General features: G+C 50.2%; 5 protein-coding genes across 5 annotated transcripts; 3 read left to right on the top strand and 2 right to left on the bottom strand.

The window, feature by feature from the left end:
• Positions 1 to 1,020: 1,020 nt before the first annotated feature.
• Positions 1,021 to 2,476, top strand: LOZ57_004505 (uncharacterized protein; the record flags this gene model as incomplete). The annotated part of the gene is made up of 3 exons (XM_049253547.1): positions 1,021 to 1,503; positions 1,557 to 1,842; positions 1,899 to 2,476. The coding sequence occupies 3 exons, from the start codon at positions 1,021 to 1,023 to the stop codon at positions 2,474 to 2,476; spliced, it is 1,347 nt and encodes a 448-aa protein (XP_049107367.1).
• A 2,621-nt stretch (positions 2,477 to 5,097) lies between these two features.
• On the top strand, positions 5,098 to 6,207 carry LOZ57_004504 (uncharacterized protein; the record flags this gene model as incomplete). The annotated part of the gene is made up of 1 exon (XM_049253546.1): positions 5,098 to 6,207. One exon carries the CDS (start codon positions 5,098 to 5,100, stop codon positions 6,205 to 6,207), a length of 1,110 nt encoding a protein of 369 aa, XP_049107366.1.
• A 212-nt stretch (positions 6,208 to 6,419) lies between these two features.
• On the bottom strand, positions 6,420 to 7,715 carry LOZ57_004503 (uncharacterized protein; the record flags this gene model as incomplete). Its single annotated transcript, XM_049253545.1, has 1 exon — positions 6,420 to 7,715. One exon carries the CDS (start codon positions 7,713 to 7,715, stop codon positions 6,420 to 6,422), a length of 1,296 nt encoding a protein of 431 aa, XP_049107365.1.
• Positions 7,716 to 8,632: 917 nt separating this feature from the next.
• LOZ57_004502 (uncharacterized protein) lies at positions 8,633 to 9,894 on the top strand (the record flags this gene model as incomplete). The annotated part of the gene is made up of 2 exons (XM_049253544.1): positions 8,633 to 9,022; positions 9,103 to 9,894. The coding sequence occupies 2 exons, from the start codon at positions 8,633 to 8,635 to the stop codon at positions 9,892 to 9,894; spliced, it is 1,182 nt and encodes a 393-aa protein (XP_049107364.1).
• Positions 9,895 to 12,215: 2,321 nt separating this feature from the next.
• On the bottom strand, positions 12,216 to 13,314 carry LOZ57_004501 (uncharacterized protein; the record flags this gene model as incomplete). Its single annotated transcript, XM_049253543.1, has 3 exons — positions 12,216 to 12,741; positions 12,794 to 12,873; positions 13,267 to 13,314. 3 exons carry the CDS (start codon positions 13,312 to 13,314, stop codon positions 12,216 to 12,218), a joined length of 654 nt encoding a protein of 217 aa, XP_049107363.1.
• Positions 13,315 to 18,260: the final 4,946 nt, after the last annotated feature.

The following is an 18,260-nucleotide window of genomic DNA, read 5'->3' as shown; positions in this document are numbered from 1 at the left end:
ATATTTGGATGTGTATCAAACGTGTTTGGGCGTATTTCACTCTCTAGCCATCTAAATGCTGGTCATAGCCCTGTACAGTCCTACGCTCTTTACAATACCCTCTTGAGCATTCAGGAAACTAAAATTATCCGGCCGAATTACTTCACTTGTTCATAATGTTTCTTCTCAGCTCTGTCCCATCTTCGAAACCTGCTCTCGATCTCACTCATCATGTTCTGACTGTGGAGTTTTGGCCTTTCGTTTGAGTTATGGATCCTTTCCCTACCTTTCAAGACACGACCGTATGAATTTTATGTATTCCCCTAGTTTTCGTTGCGCCAACACATTTTACACTTTCTTGGTGATCTACCTCATCATCTTGATTTGAAGATCTGCCATTACGTCTTTTACCGGCTGTTTTTATGCATGCAAATAGCCAGGAGTGGAGATAGATAGTTTGATTTTTCCTTGCTTCATATATGCCTTCATGTGCCTGGAAGAATGGGAGTCTTGTATACATTGATGTTTCTTGGGAGTCTTTGACATGCTCCTTATGCCCATGTATTCAATAGGCGGTTGCCCCGCTCCCCAGCTAAAAGGTTAATTCTGCATATCTTAAGTAGTTTAGCCGGCATTTCGTTCTCTAGAGAGTAAGAATTGACTCTTCTAAGCAGTGCCTCTCGCAAAGTGATGACATTTAGTGGGTGGCTAGACTCCCCCTTCCATAAGTCCTGGAGCTAACTACGTCATCACCGGCCCCACGGTTGAAGTTCAAATGGCACATCGACCTACCCGCGAATTTATAAAGGGAAGATTGACGACTCTCTAACCTCTGACCTTCTTGTAACTATCATGTGCCTGTTCATGTAAAGTCAAATATTGACGAAGATGAGCTATTCCGGCCAACAACTTCGACACCTTGGCCCAGGTTCAATATCGCCGGGCAGGATCCTATCTGAGAAAGGTATGAAACGGCTTGTTTTGAGCCTGAGAAGGCCGGACTGTGGTTAATTGAGGGCTAACGGCAGCTTACCTCCTGAAATGTACATAGAACTTAACTCTCCAAGCCATCGTCAATTCCGTGAGTACCATGAAGGCCATCGTCCTCACGCAGGGCTTGACCCATCACGAACTTCCACGGGTGTGATCTGGGTTATGGATCGAGCTACCGAACATGGCTTTCAAGATGACCCTTCGGCATGGGCTAATCTAGGCCAAGGAGCACCTGACGCCGATGATGATATAGAAGGTAGCTTTCATCGCCCAACATCTATTCCTATTAGTTCCACGGGCAGAGAGTATGGACCGACGGCAGGAATTAAACCACTACGAGAGGCTGTTGCAAACCTATACAATGAGTTTCACAGGCAGGAAAAACAGCAGTACACATGGGAAAATGTGTGCATTGTACCTGGCGGGCGCGCGGGGTTGATCAGGATTGCCGCAATATTAGGAACATCGTATCTAGCTTTTCCGATCCCAGATTACTCCGCATACTCAGAGATGTTGTCATTGTTTAAAAATGTGAGCTCTATATCCATGGTTGGTTGAGTGAAATCCTTATTGATGTCTCCCAGTTTGCATCTTTTCCTATACCCCTGGCAGAGTCGGACGGATATCATGTCCACCCTGACAAAATCGTGGAAGAAATAGCTCGTGGCACCTCCGTTATATTGACTTCTAACCCTCGAAACCCTACAGGTCACGTTATATCGGGCCCTGAGCTCGCAGAAATCCAAGGCATTTGTCGTGGAAGAGCAACGCTTATCTTGGATGAATTCTATTCTGGGTACAACTATACCACCAACTGTGATGGAAACACCACCAGTGCGGCCCAAAATGTTATCGATGTAGATCAAGATGGTATGTCTCCTAACTGGTATCGCTTGTCAGCCTTTTGGACTAAATTCTCCTTGGAGACATCCTACTTCTGGATGGTTTGACCAAACGCTTTCGTCTTCCGGGATGGCGGATCGCTTGGATTATAGGTCCGAAGGCATTTATTTCTGCATTGGCTGCTGCAGGATCCTACCTGGATGGTGGCGCGAATGTTCCGTTTCAAGAAGCAGCAATCCCGATGCTTGAACCCACCCTTGTTCGAGCCGAAATGAAAGCTATCCAAACGCACTTTCGCAAGAAGAGGGACTATGTTCTCGACCGCCTAAGGCGCATGGGGTTTCAGTTCAAAATCATACCAGAGGCAACGTTCTATATCTGGCTCGATTTAACCAGCCTTGACCCACCTCTTCCGGCCTCAGCCAACATTTCAGACGGTCTGAACTTCTTTGACGCGTTGTTAAAAGAGAAGGTCATTGTAGTCCCGGGAATATTTTTTGATCTTAACCCGGCAAAGAGGAGAGATTTGTTTGATAGTCCCTGTCATCATTTTGTCCGCGTAAGTTATGGGCCCAAGATGTGTGTTTTGGAGAGAGGAATGGACGGTATGGAACGGATTATAAAACAGGCAAGAGGAGAGGGAGATGCTGCTTGCATGTAAATCCCAGCCTTAGATAATGGCGCGGTGGTCATGGGTGGCACACCAGCTTGTCTACTGAATGCTCAGCTTGTTTATGGCAATCAGAAACATCAACATTATAATCTCTCAGGGTGAGAACACCTCTTCACTCAAAATAACCTAGCATCTTAGTCAATAGTTAAACCCCCGTGGTATTCAGTCTGATTGTTTCTCTTTGCTCCGGTCATATCTCCACTGATGAAGACAACTAGCGAAACAATGGCGGTATATCAAGTACCAAGACTAAAAGAGCCACCACCATAAGCAACGTTCATGTACAGCGTATGATTGAATTTTTACATACACTGGAGGTACCTACATATGCCGCTTTGCATATCGTTTGAGAGGGGCAAAACCATGAAATCGTAAAATGCGCGAAAGCATATGATGGTTTCAGGTATTTTGAAAACTCGGATAGTAGGAACGGGGCTAAACTGCCTAGAGATTTGATGTCGACGAGATCCTTTCGATAACGTGCCGCTCTTTTGACAATATCTGCTGCTGGTGGAAAGCCAAGAATTTTGGAATATGCACCAGATGGCCACGTTGTCTTCGGACAAAGACCGCAAAGAGTAGGCCTCCCACTCCAGCAGAGACCACACTAATGGTAGCGGGCCATTGAAACTGGGTTGGACGCGAAAATACGAGGGTCAAAATGTAAGAACAGATTTCGAACATGTTTTGCCATGCAGCTTCACCCGAAGAAAAGGACCCACTTACGGAGTACTTCAGGTTCCATGCCTTATGCAGTAATTTTTACAACAATATCAGCTAGTTGGCCCAGGGGCAACTTAGATCGGGATCTCTCACTTCTTGAACCAGGATTTGAGCGCATAGATCAAAAGCCTCTTGGCCCAATGCGCTAAGAATAGTGCCACCGACAGAGAAGAGCCAGGTGTCATAACTGGCTTGCGTAACCTAAGGATAGGGATCCCCCAGTTGTTAGGCAAAATTTTTGCCAACTTGCCAACCACAAGCCAGCACGTATAGGGCCAACTAGCCCCATAAGCCAGGGCACTATCCATGCGATAGGAACCTCGAAAATTACAGATGGAGACCTTACAACTCCAACCTGTATCGAGGTATACCCCACTGATAGGAGCCAAGTGATCATCTGTCCGGAAAATGACAGAACAGTCATATATAGTAAGGCACCAGCAAATGAAGGTAAAAAAGGCGGTGCTGCATATAAAAAGTAAAATTCTTGGCCACTCTTTGTGCGATGGAGTAGCATGTAGTTAGCCCAAAGACGAACGAATAGCGTATCCTGTTCTACCTTTACATTCCATTCGCATTCTCGGTAGAAGCCATCACCTTTGGATATTGTAGTCATTGTACCTTTTCATATGTCTATAGCGCGTCAGAAAACCATTATATAGGGTATGGATACGAAAAAAGAAAATCACACCCTGGCAATAGAGACGTATTCCGGATATACTGAGCCGATATTCATACCCATATTCAAGAGAATAGCAGCCTCTGTGGATTTACTTTCTATCAAGAATCCGAACAGAGGGCCAAGAAGCTTGCACAGCAAGTCAATCTGGCTCATTTTGCCGTTCAGCACTGAGCCAAATGTTAGTCAAGAAGTAGTAGCCAAATTTTAAAGCAGAGAGGCATGCATTTTAGATTTATAGCACCCAGCAATAACTGCAACCTATTGAGACTTATCAGCTTTGATCCCCACTAAGGGGCATTCAAAGACACACCCAATCACGCTCAACATAACAGAGCATACCTTCTCGATGCACATGAGAAGCACCAGAGCTATGCACAAGCCGATTTTAGCTATGTAAATTCAAAATTGGCTGCAGGTCTGCAAGCAGATGAAAGATGGTTCATGATAGAGCAACCGCAACCCACTGTAAAACTATTGAAACCTGGGCCATCAGATAGAAAGACCTTTGTGATTTCAAACCAGGGGCTCACAAATAGAAATTTGAACTACCTTCAAACAATTACCATAGTCGATGGAATGCCTACCGTTGAAGCGAGTAGAATCGCTACTATTCAGCGAGTAAATGTATATATAGACAAGGGTATCAAGATGCCCAGATAAATCGAAGCTAAGTAGAGAACTGTTCTGAATTCAAACGCCCGTGAATTCCAGGTGGATAAAAAGGCGAGGTATACAGACGACGAGTGGCCCACGCTGTAACAGGGACCATTCAGCGGAAGAGAGATAGAAGATGCCGCAGCACTAGAAATCAAGTGCACACGCTCTTTCGAGGACGAAGATGGTCTGGAATGAGTTGCCATACCATCTTAGCCTGACAGAATCTCCCCAGATGGCCATGAAGGATATTACGTTCTCCCGTAGTCTTGAGGTGAGGAGGTTGGGATTGGATCGGTAACTAGTCAATAACTAATTTAACTTCTGGGCGGCGTATCGTCACGCGTTTCGGAAACTTCTGCGCCCGAGAAGCTTTAAAGCGGTTGTAAAACAAGCATTAGAGTCTGCATCTAAAACATACTGCAGAGACAGAACCGAGCTGGTTGCGCGATGTCAGATGAAGTGTGTATATCGACGAGGGGACGGCGCTAGCCTCCTTTGAGCTGTTTGCACTGCGAGTCCCTATTCCGCTGACGACGACGACAGCAGAATGGCGAGCCAGTCCATTGCTTTTCAGTTCTTCTACACCGTTCTCTTTACCCTGTTTTCGGTCGTTGTGTTTGGCCTGACTCTTTTGACGCCCGGTGACCTCATATATCAAGCCTACGCTAGCCACAAACTCGGCAGCATCTTCGCTATTAGCGGAGTCTACATTGTCACTCTCCTTCTGGTGATCTTGATATATGCGAGTCGAATCTTCACCAACCGGAGCGTCCTAGCTGGCATCCCCAAGGCCTGGATACCGATAGAAAATCCTGATGTAGGAAAGAATGTTCGTCGACTTGTTGTTGAAGGGTTGACTAGAAGTGCGGTTATTGCCCAGCAGGCGAGGCCGAGAGACCGATCAGGCGAGGATACCAGCATGCTTGATCAGGCTTTGATTATCCCCTCCAACATCCCGCCCCCTTGGGGTACGGTGTCTCACCCCGGATGGACGGCTCCCGACTGCCCTGATCTTCCAAACCAAGAATTCGAGCCCGTTATCAAAGAATTGCCGCATTTGATTGAGGCGAAAGCTGTGTCTCTAGCTCCCACTGACCCTCGTTTTTTGCCGTCAACTCACGAACGCGGCCCTGATGGATCGAGAGAGGGTGATCATATTGATTACATACCTGACGCGCGGGTCGTGACGCTCTTACAACGACCTTCATCAATGTGTCTAAGAGACTACATGGGTCATTTAAGTAGCCTAGGCCTGATTGATCCTCCACACTTGGCCGACTCATTCCTAGCCCTTTATGAGAAGTCCCGTTTTTCACCTAAGCCACTGACCGAAACGCAATTCCGGACGATGATGGGGCTCTTTGCCGAGATGCTCCGTGGAATGACTGCGCTAGATCCAGAAATCATTTCACATGCCCAGCAGAATACCCCTACAGATTTATTTGATGGTGCGGCCTCTTTCGACGGAGAATCTGGTGTCAGCACGGACTCGTCGTCCTTTGTGTCTGCCGAACGGGCTGGAAGTAACCCATATCGCTACCCATCATATAGCTCGTCAGGAAAGGCAAGCAGCTTTAGGCTGCAGACTACCTCTGAGCGGCAGAGCTTACGAAGTGTTTCTCGTCACAGTCTGGCGCCCTCTACGAGGTCCTTTTGACAGTATACTTCCTAACTACACAGAGTTCACCCGATCGGAATGAATTACTATCTTAATATCAAATTCATACCTCCGCTTCTACCTAAGATTTCTCCTACTCCAATTTCTACTTGTGTTAATAGCTGAGATTCGCTCGCTCATGTTTAGATGGGGAAAGGTGATTCTTTATTCCCAGTCCAACCACAAAATCTTCGAAGTTCATTCACAAGTCATCAACACCAGCCGCCTGAATAACTAGGGTCTGACCCAAGCCACTCTGTGCGCTTCTCCTCTTCCGTCCAAGGCTCGTCATCTTCGTCCTGTTGCTCATGCCATGAGTAGTAACCATTAACTGACCCCCATTTCTCGTGAGGCTCCGTGTTCTTATCTTCCCCTTGAAGCCATTTTTCAAAAATCTCATCCGTCTCCTCGTACCATGGCATGAGCGACTTATCTGGCTTGTGCACCTTCATGTTCACGGGAATCACGGCCCACCCGTCCAGCCATTTTTCGACATTTTTGACTTGCTCCATATACGAGAAACGAATGAGGTCTTTTTCTATAATGGCCATATTCGAAGATAGCAGAACCTCGCTTCTATGTGCACCCCAAGTAGTGGTGCACCATTCACTGTCCGGAGGCAGTGATGCATCCAATGCTGCGCCCTTTATTTTCCTTTCTTTCAAAATGTCTAGCAACGCGCCGTCGTCAACTGAATACCCGCCAGATGCATCTATTAGGAGAGCAGAATCTTTCATGAGACTCAGTCGCTCGTACCCCACGAGGCCTTCATATCGCGAGATCGGCGCAAAATGCACGCTCACAACGTCCGCCGTGCAAAATAAATCATCTAGAGATTCAGCAATGGCAAATGCCCCATGCGATAGCCCCACTTTGCTAGCTTCGGCATCGGCCGTGCTCTGAATAAGATTTTCTGACCAGATGATGATTTTCATATTGAAACCCAAAGCACCAATTTTAGCAACCTTGACGCTCAAGTCGTTGAAGCCAAGAATTCCCAGCGTCTTACCCGAAAGGCTCGGTGTAGTTGGGTCGACCCACCCGAGGCTGTTCAGGAGAGAGTCGTCTATTATGATATTCCCAGCAATCCCCAATATCAAATTCCAAACATGCTGGGCGGCTAGGTCCAGCAATTCGTTCCCAGCAGTTCCGGCCACCGTGATCCCTGCATCTGTTGAAGCCTCAAGGTCAATTATGCTGGTCGTTCCACCGCTGGTGATAAGAAGTTCGAGATTGGGTAGCTTGCGAAGGAGGTGCCGAGAAAATGGAGTGCGCTCTTGCACGGTGCTGATAATATGGTACGGTTTTAGGCGTTCAATTAGCTCGGCCATTTGGACTGGATCGGATTGATCGAGAGTGTCACTAAAAGTGGTGATCTCCATGCCATCGGAGAGCCGGTCGAAGTACGGCTTTGCGAGGCCGTCGTAATCGTCAATAATAGCGAGGCGAAGACCAGGTTGGCTAGAAGCTTCCTCGCCGGTGTTATTGTTCGTAACTGATGGAGGCATCCTGTGCACTACTACTAAGTAAAGAATTGGCCTGAAAAATGCTTGGTAGTATGTAGAGAAATCCGATGTTGCATAAACTGCGGTGCCTGGTATCAGAGCCTCTTTGTAGATGTAAAAGTATTTGGTTCCAAGATGGAAATCCGAGCCAAATAAATAGTAGAAGACTAGAGGTCTCGAGAGCTACATTCACTCGGAGTCCTTCGCTGTTGATTTATATATACTTCGAGTTAGGAGGCAACTCCCATCAACTTACTGTGTAAAATTTGGGAATGCGTGTGGTTGGGCACATGATGACTTGTACCCGGAATATTGAGAAAATAGTAACTGTAAACCTCTCTACATATCCCATTTCAATGAAGACGGGCGTAATATCTAGATACCGAAATATCTAGATCAACAGGTGTTTGCAGAAAGTGTTGTGCAAATTAAGGAGTGCTAAAGGAGGCAATATGGCAAGTAGAAAAGGCCTTCATCGAACGGCGTCTTGCGCCGCTCTGGAGAGATTAAGAACTGGCTGGCTCTACGGAGCAAGGGAAAGCCAGGTGAGGTGAAGAGGATTATGATATCCAAACAAAAGAGAAGGAAAATAGCCAGAAATGTGATGACCAACGACGGTCACTTCAGAGCACTATCGATGGCATTGTGGAGCATCCAAGGCTCTTGATGGTTGCCGATCTGTACAGAGTAGAGGTTCCAGTGATTTATCCCACTGCGTATCTAACCACAGGTTGATACTGAGGGTGAAACATGGAGGTCGCAAAGTGGTTGCCTGCGCCGCGGCGGGGTTCCGCGCCGAAACAGCCGTTAAGTCCGGCAGAGTTTCCCAGCGGCACCCGAAACGGCAATATAAACACGACTCCCTCAGCCCGTCCGCACGCGAGAGAAAAAGAGAGAGAGAGAGGCAGCATCGCGCAGCCATGGCCTCCCTTCTGCGTCGCGGACTCGACCTCCTCGCCCCGCGGTCGTCGTCGCCCAGGCGGCAAGCTGCCAAGCACAAAGCCCAGCAAGCCTCGGGCGCCGAAACCGCCACCACCTTCACAACGGCCGCGACGTCGACCGCCCTCTTTGCGTCGGTTGACCGCACCGTCGATGGCGACGACTGCGATCGCGACTGCGCCTCCTGCACGGTCAAGTATCCCGCGAAGTTTAATGTCGACTACGAGGACACTCTATACGGGCATGTGAAGGGCTGGGCAACGCATGTCCTGGTCGCGACGGGGAAGACGGACTGGGTGAGGGATGTCGCCGACGAGAAAGGCAGCGTCATGGAGGCCATCGACAAAGGCCGCGTTCGCGCCAGCAACGGGGTATGATCTGCCGCATCCTCCCCTGCTCCCTCCCGCCAGCACTGCTCGTCCAGAATTAATGCGGATGGCTACCTATCTAGGCGCTAAAGCTCTCTGCGTCGAATATCCCTGTGCCGGACGAGTACTATGATCATCCCAAGGGACAGCAGCCGACGACCGTGTTGCTGCTCCCTGCCTTCACCGTCGTCGACCATGTGACCCCGGCCTTGGTCCCCGACTTAATACACAATTTCGTGGATCGCTCGCCCACGACTACCACCCCCTTATCGCCTGCACCGCAAATATCAGCGAGTCCCAAGGGTTCGGATCACTGTAACTCTGACGTTCCATTGGCGTTGGTGGCCGGGCCAGGAGACCATCCCGGGGCGCCGACCCCCCTCGACCTCTCCAGCATCAGGGACTCGCTCCCTTCACCACTGCGCTCTCGCCCTTGCCCACATGCTGCTGTTATCCTTCTCTGCTCCCAGAAAACACGTGATGCTCGCTGTGGCCAATATGCGCCCTTGCTTCGGCGCGAATTTGAAAGACATTTGCGGCCGCTTGGCCTATATCGTGATCTCACCGATGATAGGCCCGGCGGTGTGGGAATCTATTTTATTAGCCATGTCGGAGGTCATAAATACTCTGCAAATGTTATAGTCTATCGAAGACGAAACTTTGACTGGTTCAAAGAACGAGATGGCGCCGACGAGGAAAGCCAGCTGACGAGCGAGTCCGATGAAGGAGCTGCCCAGGGCATATGGCTTGCCCGAGTGCGGCCAGAGGATTGTGAAGGAATTGTAAAGTTTACGGTTCAGCAGGGAAAGGTAGTGAAACCAGACTTGCAACTCAGAGGCGGCTTCGACCGCCAAAGGGGATTGATCAGTTGGTGAACGGGATTCCCACAAACCCCCTTTTTTCTGGGCGATTCTGTGCTCCGGATCTTCAGGACATCTCCAGAGCCGGTAATTTGTCCCAGAACATGGTATGAAACGGACGACTTAGAGAATCATAACAAAAGTTACGTTCAAACATACTCCGTACTTCGTACATACATACATACATACCTGTTCACTCCCTCTGGCTTGGGTTGTGTGTAATTTTTCCAATAATGCCCACAGTATAGCTATGTTAGCAAGTTGACTGATGATCGAAATCATGCAAACCTTGAAACGCAGACAAAGAAAATGGCCTTGAGGAAACCCCTCAAAAACTTCGCTGCACGTCTGATTTGGCGCTCGGAACGCGATGGTAGCGACCCGGGTCGGCGTTAGGGGACGGAGACCCGACACTCCGGGCGACGGAGCAGTATTATTGCATCTTAGAACAAAGCAATGCCCATGGGGGCGCAGTGGATCATTATTATTGTTGTTGTTGACGTCTGTTGGGCTTGCCTGTGGGTACGGAGTACAGCCACTAGTTTAGCTCCCGTCCTTTGTTCTGTTCTCGCAAGCGAAAATCCCGTGGGCCATGCTGAAGGGAACGGATGGCATTCCCACGCGAAAGTCATCATCGGAAGATTTCAACAGCCTCAGTGGTTGATCTTCCTTTCGTGACTGCGGTTTGTGTTTTCTTTTCCTGCCCCTATTTCCTCACGCCCGAGACATGGTTTGGACCAAGGAAAGAAGCAAATATAGGATTGAACAAATTCACAAACAACCAGGCCGCGCGACTGACAGGAAGAGAACATCTCCTCGGATGTGTCTCAAATATCGCTCCGCCAGCCTGCTCAATTTTACTCTCTAGTCGCGGTTTTTGTTTTTTTTTCTCTTAACCTTCTTGGACTTCCGATCAACACAGCCTGGTGCAGTCAGAACCAGGTGTCGCTTCCCCCTTAGCCTCCAGCGAATGATAGGCTGCGATTTGGTCGGGATAAGTGTTGGTTGGCCAAACGTGGCTCATCTATCTGGCACACCATCCATCTCGTGAGCAAAAGGATCAATATTGACCAGGAAATACCTAAACAACGTCACAGGATTGACCAGGTGCCTGTCGTCGATTCTCAGCGCTGGTTTTCTCCATGGAACATGGCTTAAATGACCCCATGGCCACATAAAGTAAATATCCGGATGATGATTGAGTGGTAACCCCGCTGTTTCTTATGTCGGCCGACCTCTCGAACAAGATCGTAATGATAAGATGGGTTGCGAGATGCCCAAACGAGGGACGGAATATATCACCAATTAGACGCGGCTGATGACACGCAAATACAACCACTCGAACCGCTGCAAGCACAAGCGGCTCTTGGCATGCTGCGTGGCCCGTATATGCGTGAAATTTCTACACTTACCTTCGTACCGGAACATTCGGTCGAGGCTAAACGTAGGGAGCTGCTGGGGAGGCATTCCAGACCAAAGGACACGGAGACTGTCGTATCCCCAACCTTGTATGGAGTATGTGGGTTAGAATTATTTGCATAGGGATTCTCTTCACCTGATAGGTAACATGGATCCTGGTCGAACCCGAGAACCTGCTCACATGCGACATTGCCAAAGAGACGATTTTGAGTAGTTGATAAGATAAACATTTCCGTAATGATCCGTATTATATTGCCGACTAAGCCGAATCGAATACCCAGACTGCCACCATTGGTGTGAGACGAGGAAGAAAACAAGGCCAGATGATGGGAGCCTTGTTCTCTCGCAAGTCGTATGTTCTGTGAGGCTTGTAAGCAGTTTCTTTTACTCATACAAACAGCCAAAAGCTGCGAGTTTCATAACGACCAAAAAAAGACGGTGCAAATAAACCAATGCTGGCTGGTATTCATTCAGTACTTTCTGACGAACGAGAAAACTTCAACCATGTAGATTTTCTGGGCAGAAAGCTATGCAACCTTTTCCTTCCTTCCTTTCCGTATAACCAAAATCCGTAGTAACTCCGACCCGCTCTGAAATGGAAAAGAGGAGAAGAAGAATTCTTTAGCATCATCAACACCTGCCTTTGAAATAAGTGATAGAAAGAAAAAAAATACAACAGGGAAATGGGTATTAAGAGGGTATATGGTTAAGCCTTTCACAGCCCACGCCGAATACACACAACCTGTAGTGGGGGAGAAAAGCAATGTTCAAAATATATCATAACATAGTCGAATTTAAAATGGGTAAGGAAGGCAAGAAAGAATGAATTAAAAAAAAAAAACCGAGTCAAGGGAGAAATTTCCGTTGGCCTCAGAAGAATTCATGTCTGGGTCTCCGAAAATTGCAGTTTCTCAACATCAACTTGCATCTAAGCCCAGGAAATCGAGATTTGGTCGTTCCTGGTGATGGTGCTGGTTCAGAATGCGGGGAATCATAGGTTTGTCTAAGGCAAAGCCTCCGGTATAGTGCATTTGAGCCATGCCTTCAAACCCTGGTATACAAGGAGGTATGGAGTGGAAACGAGTAACAGGGTTGATCGGGCCCATGAGCCCGTAGTGCGGAATATGTGGCACGACCATTCCAGAGTTGACGAAATGAACTTCAGGTTCAATACCGACCTCAGGGACACTGGGAATGGTATGGATCATTGGAGGGGTTGGAGATGGGTAGAATTCAGCAGCGCTGATCATCACTCTTGGCGGCTCATAGGCAGGTGGTGGTTCGGTGACGCTGTGAATGGTCTGAATGATAGGTGGTGGGGGAGGAGGAATCTGAGAATAGACCTCCTGAGGGGACGGCTGAGTAACACATTGTGCTCGTGGAGAAGGCGCGAGCTGATGAGACCGGTACTGGTGTTTCGTTAAAGTTGTCTTTCGGCAAAAGCTACAAGGTCTGTTAGTAATGGGTCAGAGGGCAAGCTCTCGCGATTTCTGACCTTCTCTCGCAGGCTGGCTCGAGGCACTTGTAAGGTCTTTTCCCGGTGTGTATCCGCCTGTGCCGCGCAAGACTGGATGACTATAGGGGGCGGTTAGCAATTGAAAATACCCCCAATGCTGTCTCACGGCCAGCAGGACAGGTTGAACAGGAATAATTGGAATAATGGGTCTGTATCACATACATCTGAGAAAGCTTTTTTACAGTCTGGAGAATCACAAACATGGGGTTTCTCGCCAGTATGGGTGCGGGAGTGAACGGTCAATGCGGACCGCTGGATGAAACTTTTGGTGCAGTTGGGAAAAGTGCACCTGTACGGCCGCTCGTTGGTGTGTATCCGATGATGCCGGCCGAGGTCTGACTTGCGATTGAAAACCTGCGTGCAGATGTCTATGAATACGGCGAAATTTCCTGGCGGCAGACGGGGAACAAAGGGAAGAGGGGGGACAAAGCGTTTTGTGGAAGCGCGCATACCTTTTTACAGGAGTCCCAAGGACACGGGAAGCTGCGTGTCCGAGCCATGGTAACTGTCGCGGTTGCTACGATGCCAGCGCACTGCTTTGGTGAAGGCAGCGAGCGAAGGGGTGAAGATGGTGGTTCAGAGGAGAGAGGCAGAGTCTAGCATCTGGCGAAGTATATAGGACAGGCGGGCAAGACTCGAAGTTTAAACAGCAAGGGGAGTCCTTTGAGCAAAATAGCTCGCGGTCGCATGGTATAAAAGTAACTGGGAAGTCAAAGACCAGCTCTGCACGGAACAGCACCGGCCGTGGATTTCACTCCCAACCGGCGAGACTGACTTGACAAGAGAGAATTGAGGCGACTTAAGCATGAGATGTGGGACGCAGCCAAGCTTCGACTGTTACGAACGGAATCCTGGCGCTAGGCCCGGTGCGGCTAGCGCCGTATTACCAGGCTGATGGCGTGACTAGCGCGCCGACGGTACGCCGCGGTATCGGTGTAAAAACGCCATACGGGCTCGGCCGCACGGATGTGGCCGTACGCTAAATACGGCGAAAGGTTGGAACGAAGGAACGGGTCGAGGGGCCTTCCCGAAAACGGCTGGGCCCGGCACCGTTACGAAACGCGCGCCGTTTGGTGCAGTACCGTAATTACCGCCGTTTCCCACAGCACGCCGGTCGTCACCACCAACCATCACCACCTTGCGGGTGGTCCTGCTAGTTAGCTAGTGTGGCCCTCTTCTCCGCAGTGAGGGCATTCCGTGATGGACGGTGCTTCCCTCGACTCAATAATAATAATAATAAAGATACTCCGCCTGCTGCGCCCACCGTCTAATGATCCCCCGCCAAAGCTTGGGTGCGCGTCAAGAAGTAGGATGCCTGCTCATACGCAATCTGCTATCGGCCCAGAAAAGCTTTGAACAAGGTGCCCCAACATGAGCTAATAATATTAACGGCCACGACCTCATGCAACCCGCAGGATTGATGAAAACGACTGCGCCCAGTTGACTTCAGTTGTCGGGGGATCGTCGTGCCAGACAATCCCGGCCGCCAGTGGCCGCCGTGAGAACAATCTCCATGCTCGTGGCTGGATGAAGACCAACAATAATGATCGTGGTGGTGTGCCGCGAGCAAAGCACATGAGCGTTCTATGTCAGGACTATGTAGCTATGTACGCAGTACTCCGTACTCCGTATGTATGTATGTATGTACCCCACAGATGGACCCTGCTTTCTGGCTGACTACCCCTCAACTCTGCCGATCATAGCAGTTTGATATTGCTCTCCATGAGCGGGCGCCCTCACTGCTGCACTGCTGTGTGACTTCTACCGTTTGCTCATTTCGTTGATCACATTCCGCCTGACACTACTGTGTTGTAAGCTCGAAGGATGGAGGGTTGGTAGCGAACCTCATTCGCAGCCTATCCTTACGCAGCTAAAGTTACAGGGAATGCACCTGGTATGGCTGGCAACGATAGCACATGGTGTCTGCTTGACACCGAGACTAGCCCCTCCCGGCACAGAGTATCGACAAATGTTGGCTGGAACGAATCGCTCTGCATACGATTCGATTCGTTCGCGCAGTCGACGTGGCTGTCACAATCTCCAATCACCATATCGCTGGAGGGGGGGCGGCGAGCAGCAGCTCGCTAGCTTCAGCCAGCTTTCCGTGTGCTGGGGGGGATGCATGTATCATGGATTCCAAAATAGATACTTCTTTGTTTTCTTCCATTTTCTAACGCGCTCAATCCTCAACCGCGGAACAGGACCTGGCTCTGCCTATATCCACGTCTCTGTGAAAGACACGAATATTGTATTCCTCTTTGGATGGACTAACTCCATTCGATCTGGTATCACTACTGTAGATCACTTCACCACTACCCAAAGTTGGTTGGCGGATTTGCGGAGATTTCTTGTTCCAGGTTGCAAAGGGGACAGAGTCGCTAGACTCCAGTGGTCGGCTCTAGGTTGTGTGACAAGCAGCTCTCCAGGCCTCGCGGCACGGCTTTTGCTCTCGGTGGCCCGCTACTCAACCACAACTAAGCCTGGATGTGGTTCCTGGAGCCTTGGAAGCGGGGTTTGCATCGACTGGGCAGGCATGTCCACCACGGCCGACCAGCACATCTGATAGCCCGCGTTTGACTCCGATAGGACGCCGGCAGCCTGGCAACACTCGTCCCCAGACTCCTTTTGCCAGACAGCGCGGGCAGGCTGCAGTTGTGCGCAATGCCTGGAGGACCGCCCTTTGTGTCGGGAATGCAGATCCAATGTTGAGCTCGTTGCTCCGTAGTTGCTCGTTACATCCAGCCGTGCTGTACGCGGCTGTATGCACGCGTGACCGTACCGCCCGTAACGGCCAATACGCGGGCGGCGGGGCCGGGATAAGGTTGTGGTTCCCCATGTTTTCTGTGTGTTTTAATTAGCATGAAAGCCAAGGCCTCATCAAAGTTCTCGAGGGAGTGATCGCTGGGTGGGCGTGAAGATGCCCCACAGCCCGCCTCGACGTGGCCCTGAAACCTCAGCTTTCAGCCAATGCGGTATGAAACGAGAGCGCCAAAAATAACCAAAGCCTTTTCAGACCCCGAACCATTCCTGCGCGAGAAGGAACAGGACATCCCAAGCTGGGGGCCTTCCAGAAAATGGCGCACAAGGAGGGAGCAAGTAGTTAGCATCCGCCTTTCGCTGGGACGCGAGTCCACGTCGGGAAATGGATTCCACTGTGCCAACATTGGGAGTGGGAGCTGCGCAAATTTCGACTAATCCCGCCAGCATGCCCCCCAAGCATGCCTTGCTTCGTATGGGCGCGCAGCAGAATAGCTGTGTAAGACATAGAGCGCCCGTGAGGGAAAGCCTTGGCTCGTACCATCCTTTGCTGCGGTCCGCTGGAGCCTTCAATTGACCCCCAAATAATGAAAAGGCCACCCCGGGGCGGCCTCCTTGATGGCCCATGGCAACGTTTGGCCTTTCGGCGGGCACAAAGGCCGAAATGGATTAAACTGTAGTTGGGTTCGCGCCATTGTCGGTTGGAAACCCACGCGGGTGGGTGGCAGACTCCGGCCCACGTTTCTATAAGCAGAACCAAATGGTGGGAGGGGAAGCCGTGCAGAGCCATGCGCCTGGGTCGCCGGCCACTCCATACTCCTGCGCCATCGGCAGACAAATTGTGGCCTGTATGGTGCCAAGGAATTGCCGTTGGAGGGCAGTTACTTTTTCCGCAAAGCAAAACAACAGCTATAGCAAGCCATTATTCCGCATCACGGGCCTCATCAACGCTCATCCTCCCGTGTTGAGAATCTAAAAAGCAAGTTATCATTTGAGATCAGCCTGGGATCGAATGGCAGCAGCTAATGGGCTGATTACACAATATTTGTCATGCTGTAGTCTCTGTGGCAATGCGGGCAAAAGGAAATCTTCGGAGAGCTATGCAGTTTGTGGGCGTTTTTCACTCGAACCAAGGGAGCATTCCTCGCTTCTGACGGCATTTTAACGGGCTCGCAGAGGCCTTCGCTCCAATTAACAAACAAGATATCGCATCGCTCTCTTTTTTCAGACCTAAGGCATGGGGAGGCGTTAGAGGGGAGCGACATTCGGGGATGGCTGGTCTGGCAAGGCTGGAACTCACAAGCACGAGGTCACGGCTGCAAAGGGAGCATGGCATAAAGAAGGTGTCTTCAAGCCACCTGGCAGGTAGCTCCTTGTCTTGACGGAAGAGCAACCCTGACTGGCCGACGTCGCCCAATTGTTATTACTTCTCTCATCCTGGAGAATGAAGATTTGCAATAGATTTTGATTTCAGCGCGCTTAAGCCAGTCGGCTAGCCGTTTCATCTGGCAAACCTTGTCGCGAGGAGGTCTAGATCAGGCAGATCCGCGGGAAGACCACTCGCTAAAGCTGCTCTCCAGATCTCCACCATGATTCGACGGGCCTGCACGTGCCGCATGCCAGCCCCTGTGGCAGCGACGGCAGAGTGTACTCCGTATATCCATCCGTCCAGGAGCAGCAGGAGGAGGGCTAAGGGAGAGGAAAATGGATAGAGTGCCGTGTGAGTACGGAGCACTCCCTAATACGGAGTTCGTGATGCCAAACACAAGGATCGCCCTTTTCACGGCCTGACACACACAGGGTGTCTCCGCATTGTCAAGCTTCTGGACCCTACTAGTAAACTTGGCTTGAATTCTTCCGCTACCGCCCTTCAAAGGCAGAGCTAGCGCGCGGACCACAACGACACATCATCCAAATTAATGACGCTGGAGAGCAGCAGTGGCTACGACCACTTCAGTGGGTTGATTTGCTGCCCGGCGCCTCCGTCCCCGTTCGGGCTAGCGCCCTCGACTGCTGAGGGTGCGGCTATTCCCCACTTCTTCGGGTTCGCGCGGAACCCAATACCAGCGAGCCCCACCGGCCCAGTACGGAGGCCGTAATGCCTTGGTATGCGTATGTATCATCGTACCAGTGGTATTCATCATGGTATGGGCTGTGTATCGACGATTCTGTGTGTACGGGGCACTATCCAGCGTTTCAGTCGCGAATTTCGAATCAGTCGCGAGGCAAGAATGCTTCCCCTGGCGATATCAGGTGGTGGATAGAAGCGTCTCTTTGCCGGGCACACAAGTACGGAGTACGAAGCATCCTGAGGCCTTGCCTGTCTTCATGAGTACTGATAGTTAGCCCTTTGATCATCTCCTCCGATCTGAGTTCTGAGGGACCCTGCGTGTTTGTTTAGGGTATTTTCTGCGGTCTCTGCCGCCGTTAACCACTACTAAACTAAATATCTTGTGCCTGACATCTAACCCAAAGGTACTCCGTACCCAGCACTTCATAGCCCCATCGCAGTTGTCTGGAGGATCCGCCGTTAGGCAGCCTTCTACCCGCAACATCGCAAAAAATAATAACCGTTCCATCGTCCATCAGGCAACAAGAGCTTCGAGAACCCGGGTCCGCTGGGCTGCTTGCGTTCATCCATGCTTTTCCCCACCGAGCTGGCACGTTGGGTTCTGCCTAAGGCTTCTTT

The sequence above is a fragment of the Ophidiomyces ophidiicola genome (genome assembly GCF_022830035.1).
Source record: "Ophidiomyces ophidiicola strain CBS 122913 chromosome Unknown scaffold_19, whole genome shotgun sequence".
Taxonomy (NCBI): domain Eukaryota; kingdom Fungi; phylum Ascomycota; class Eurotiomycetes; order Onygenales; family Onygenaceae; genus Ophidiomyces; species Ophidiomyces ophidiicola.
The sequence above is the reverse complement of the archived record's forward strand: the minus strand, read 5'-3'. Positions and strand labels throughout refer to the sequence as shown.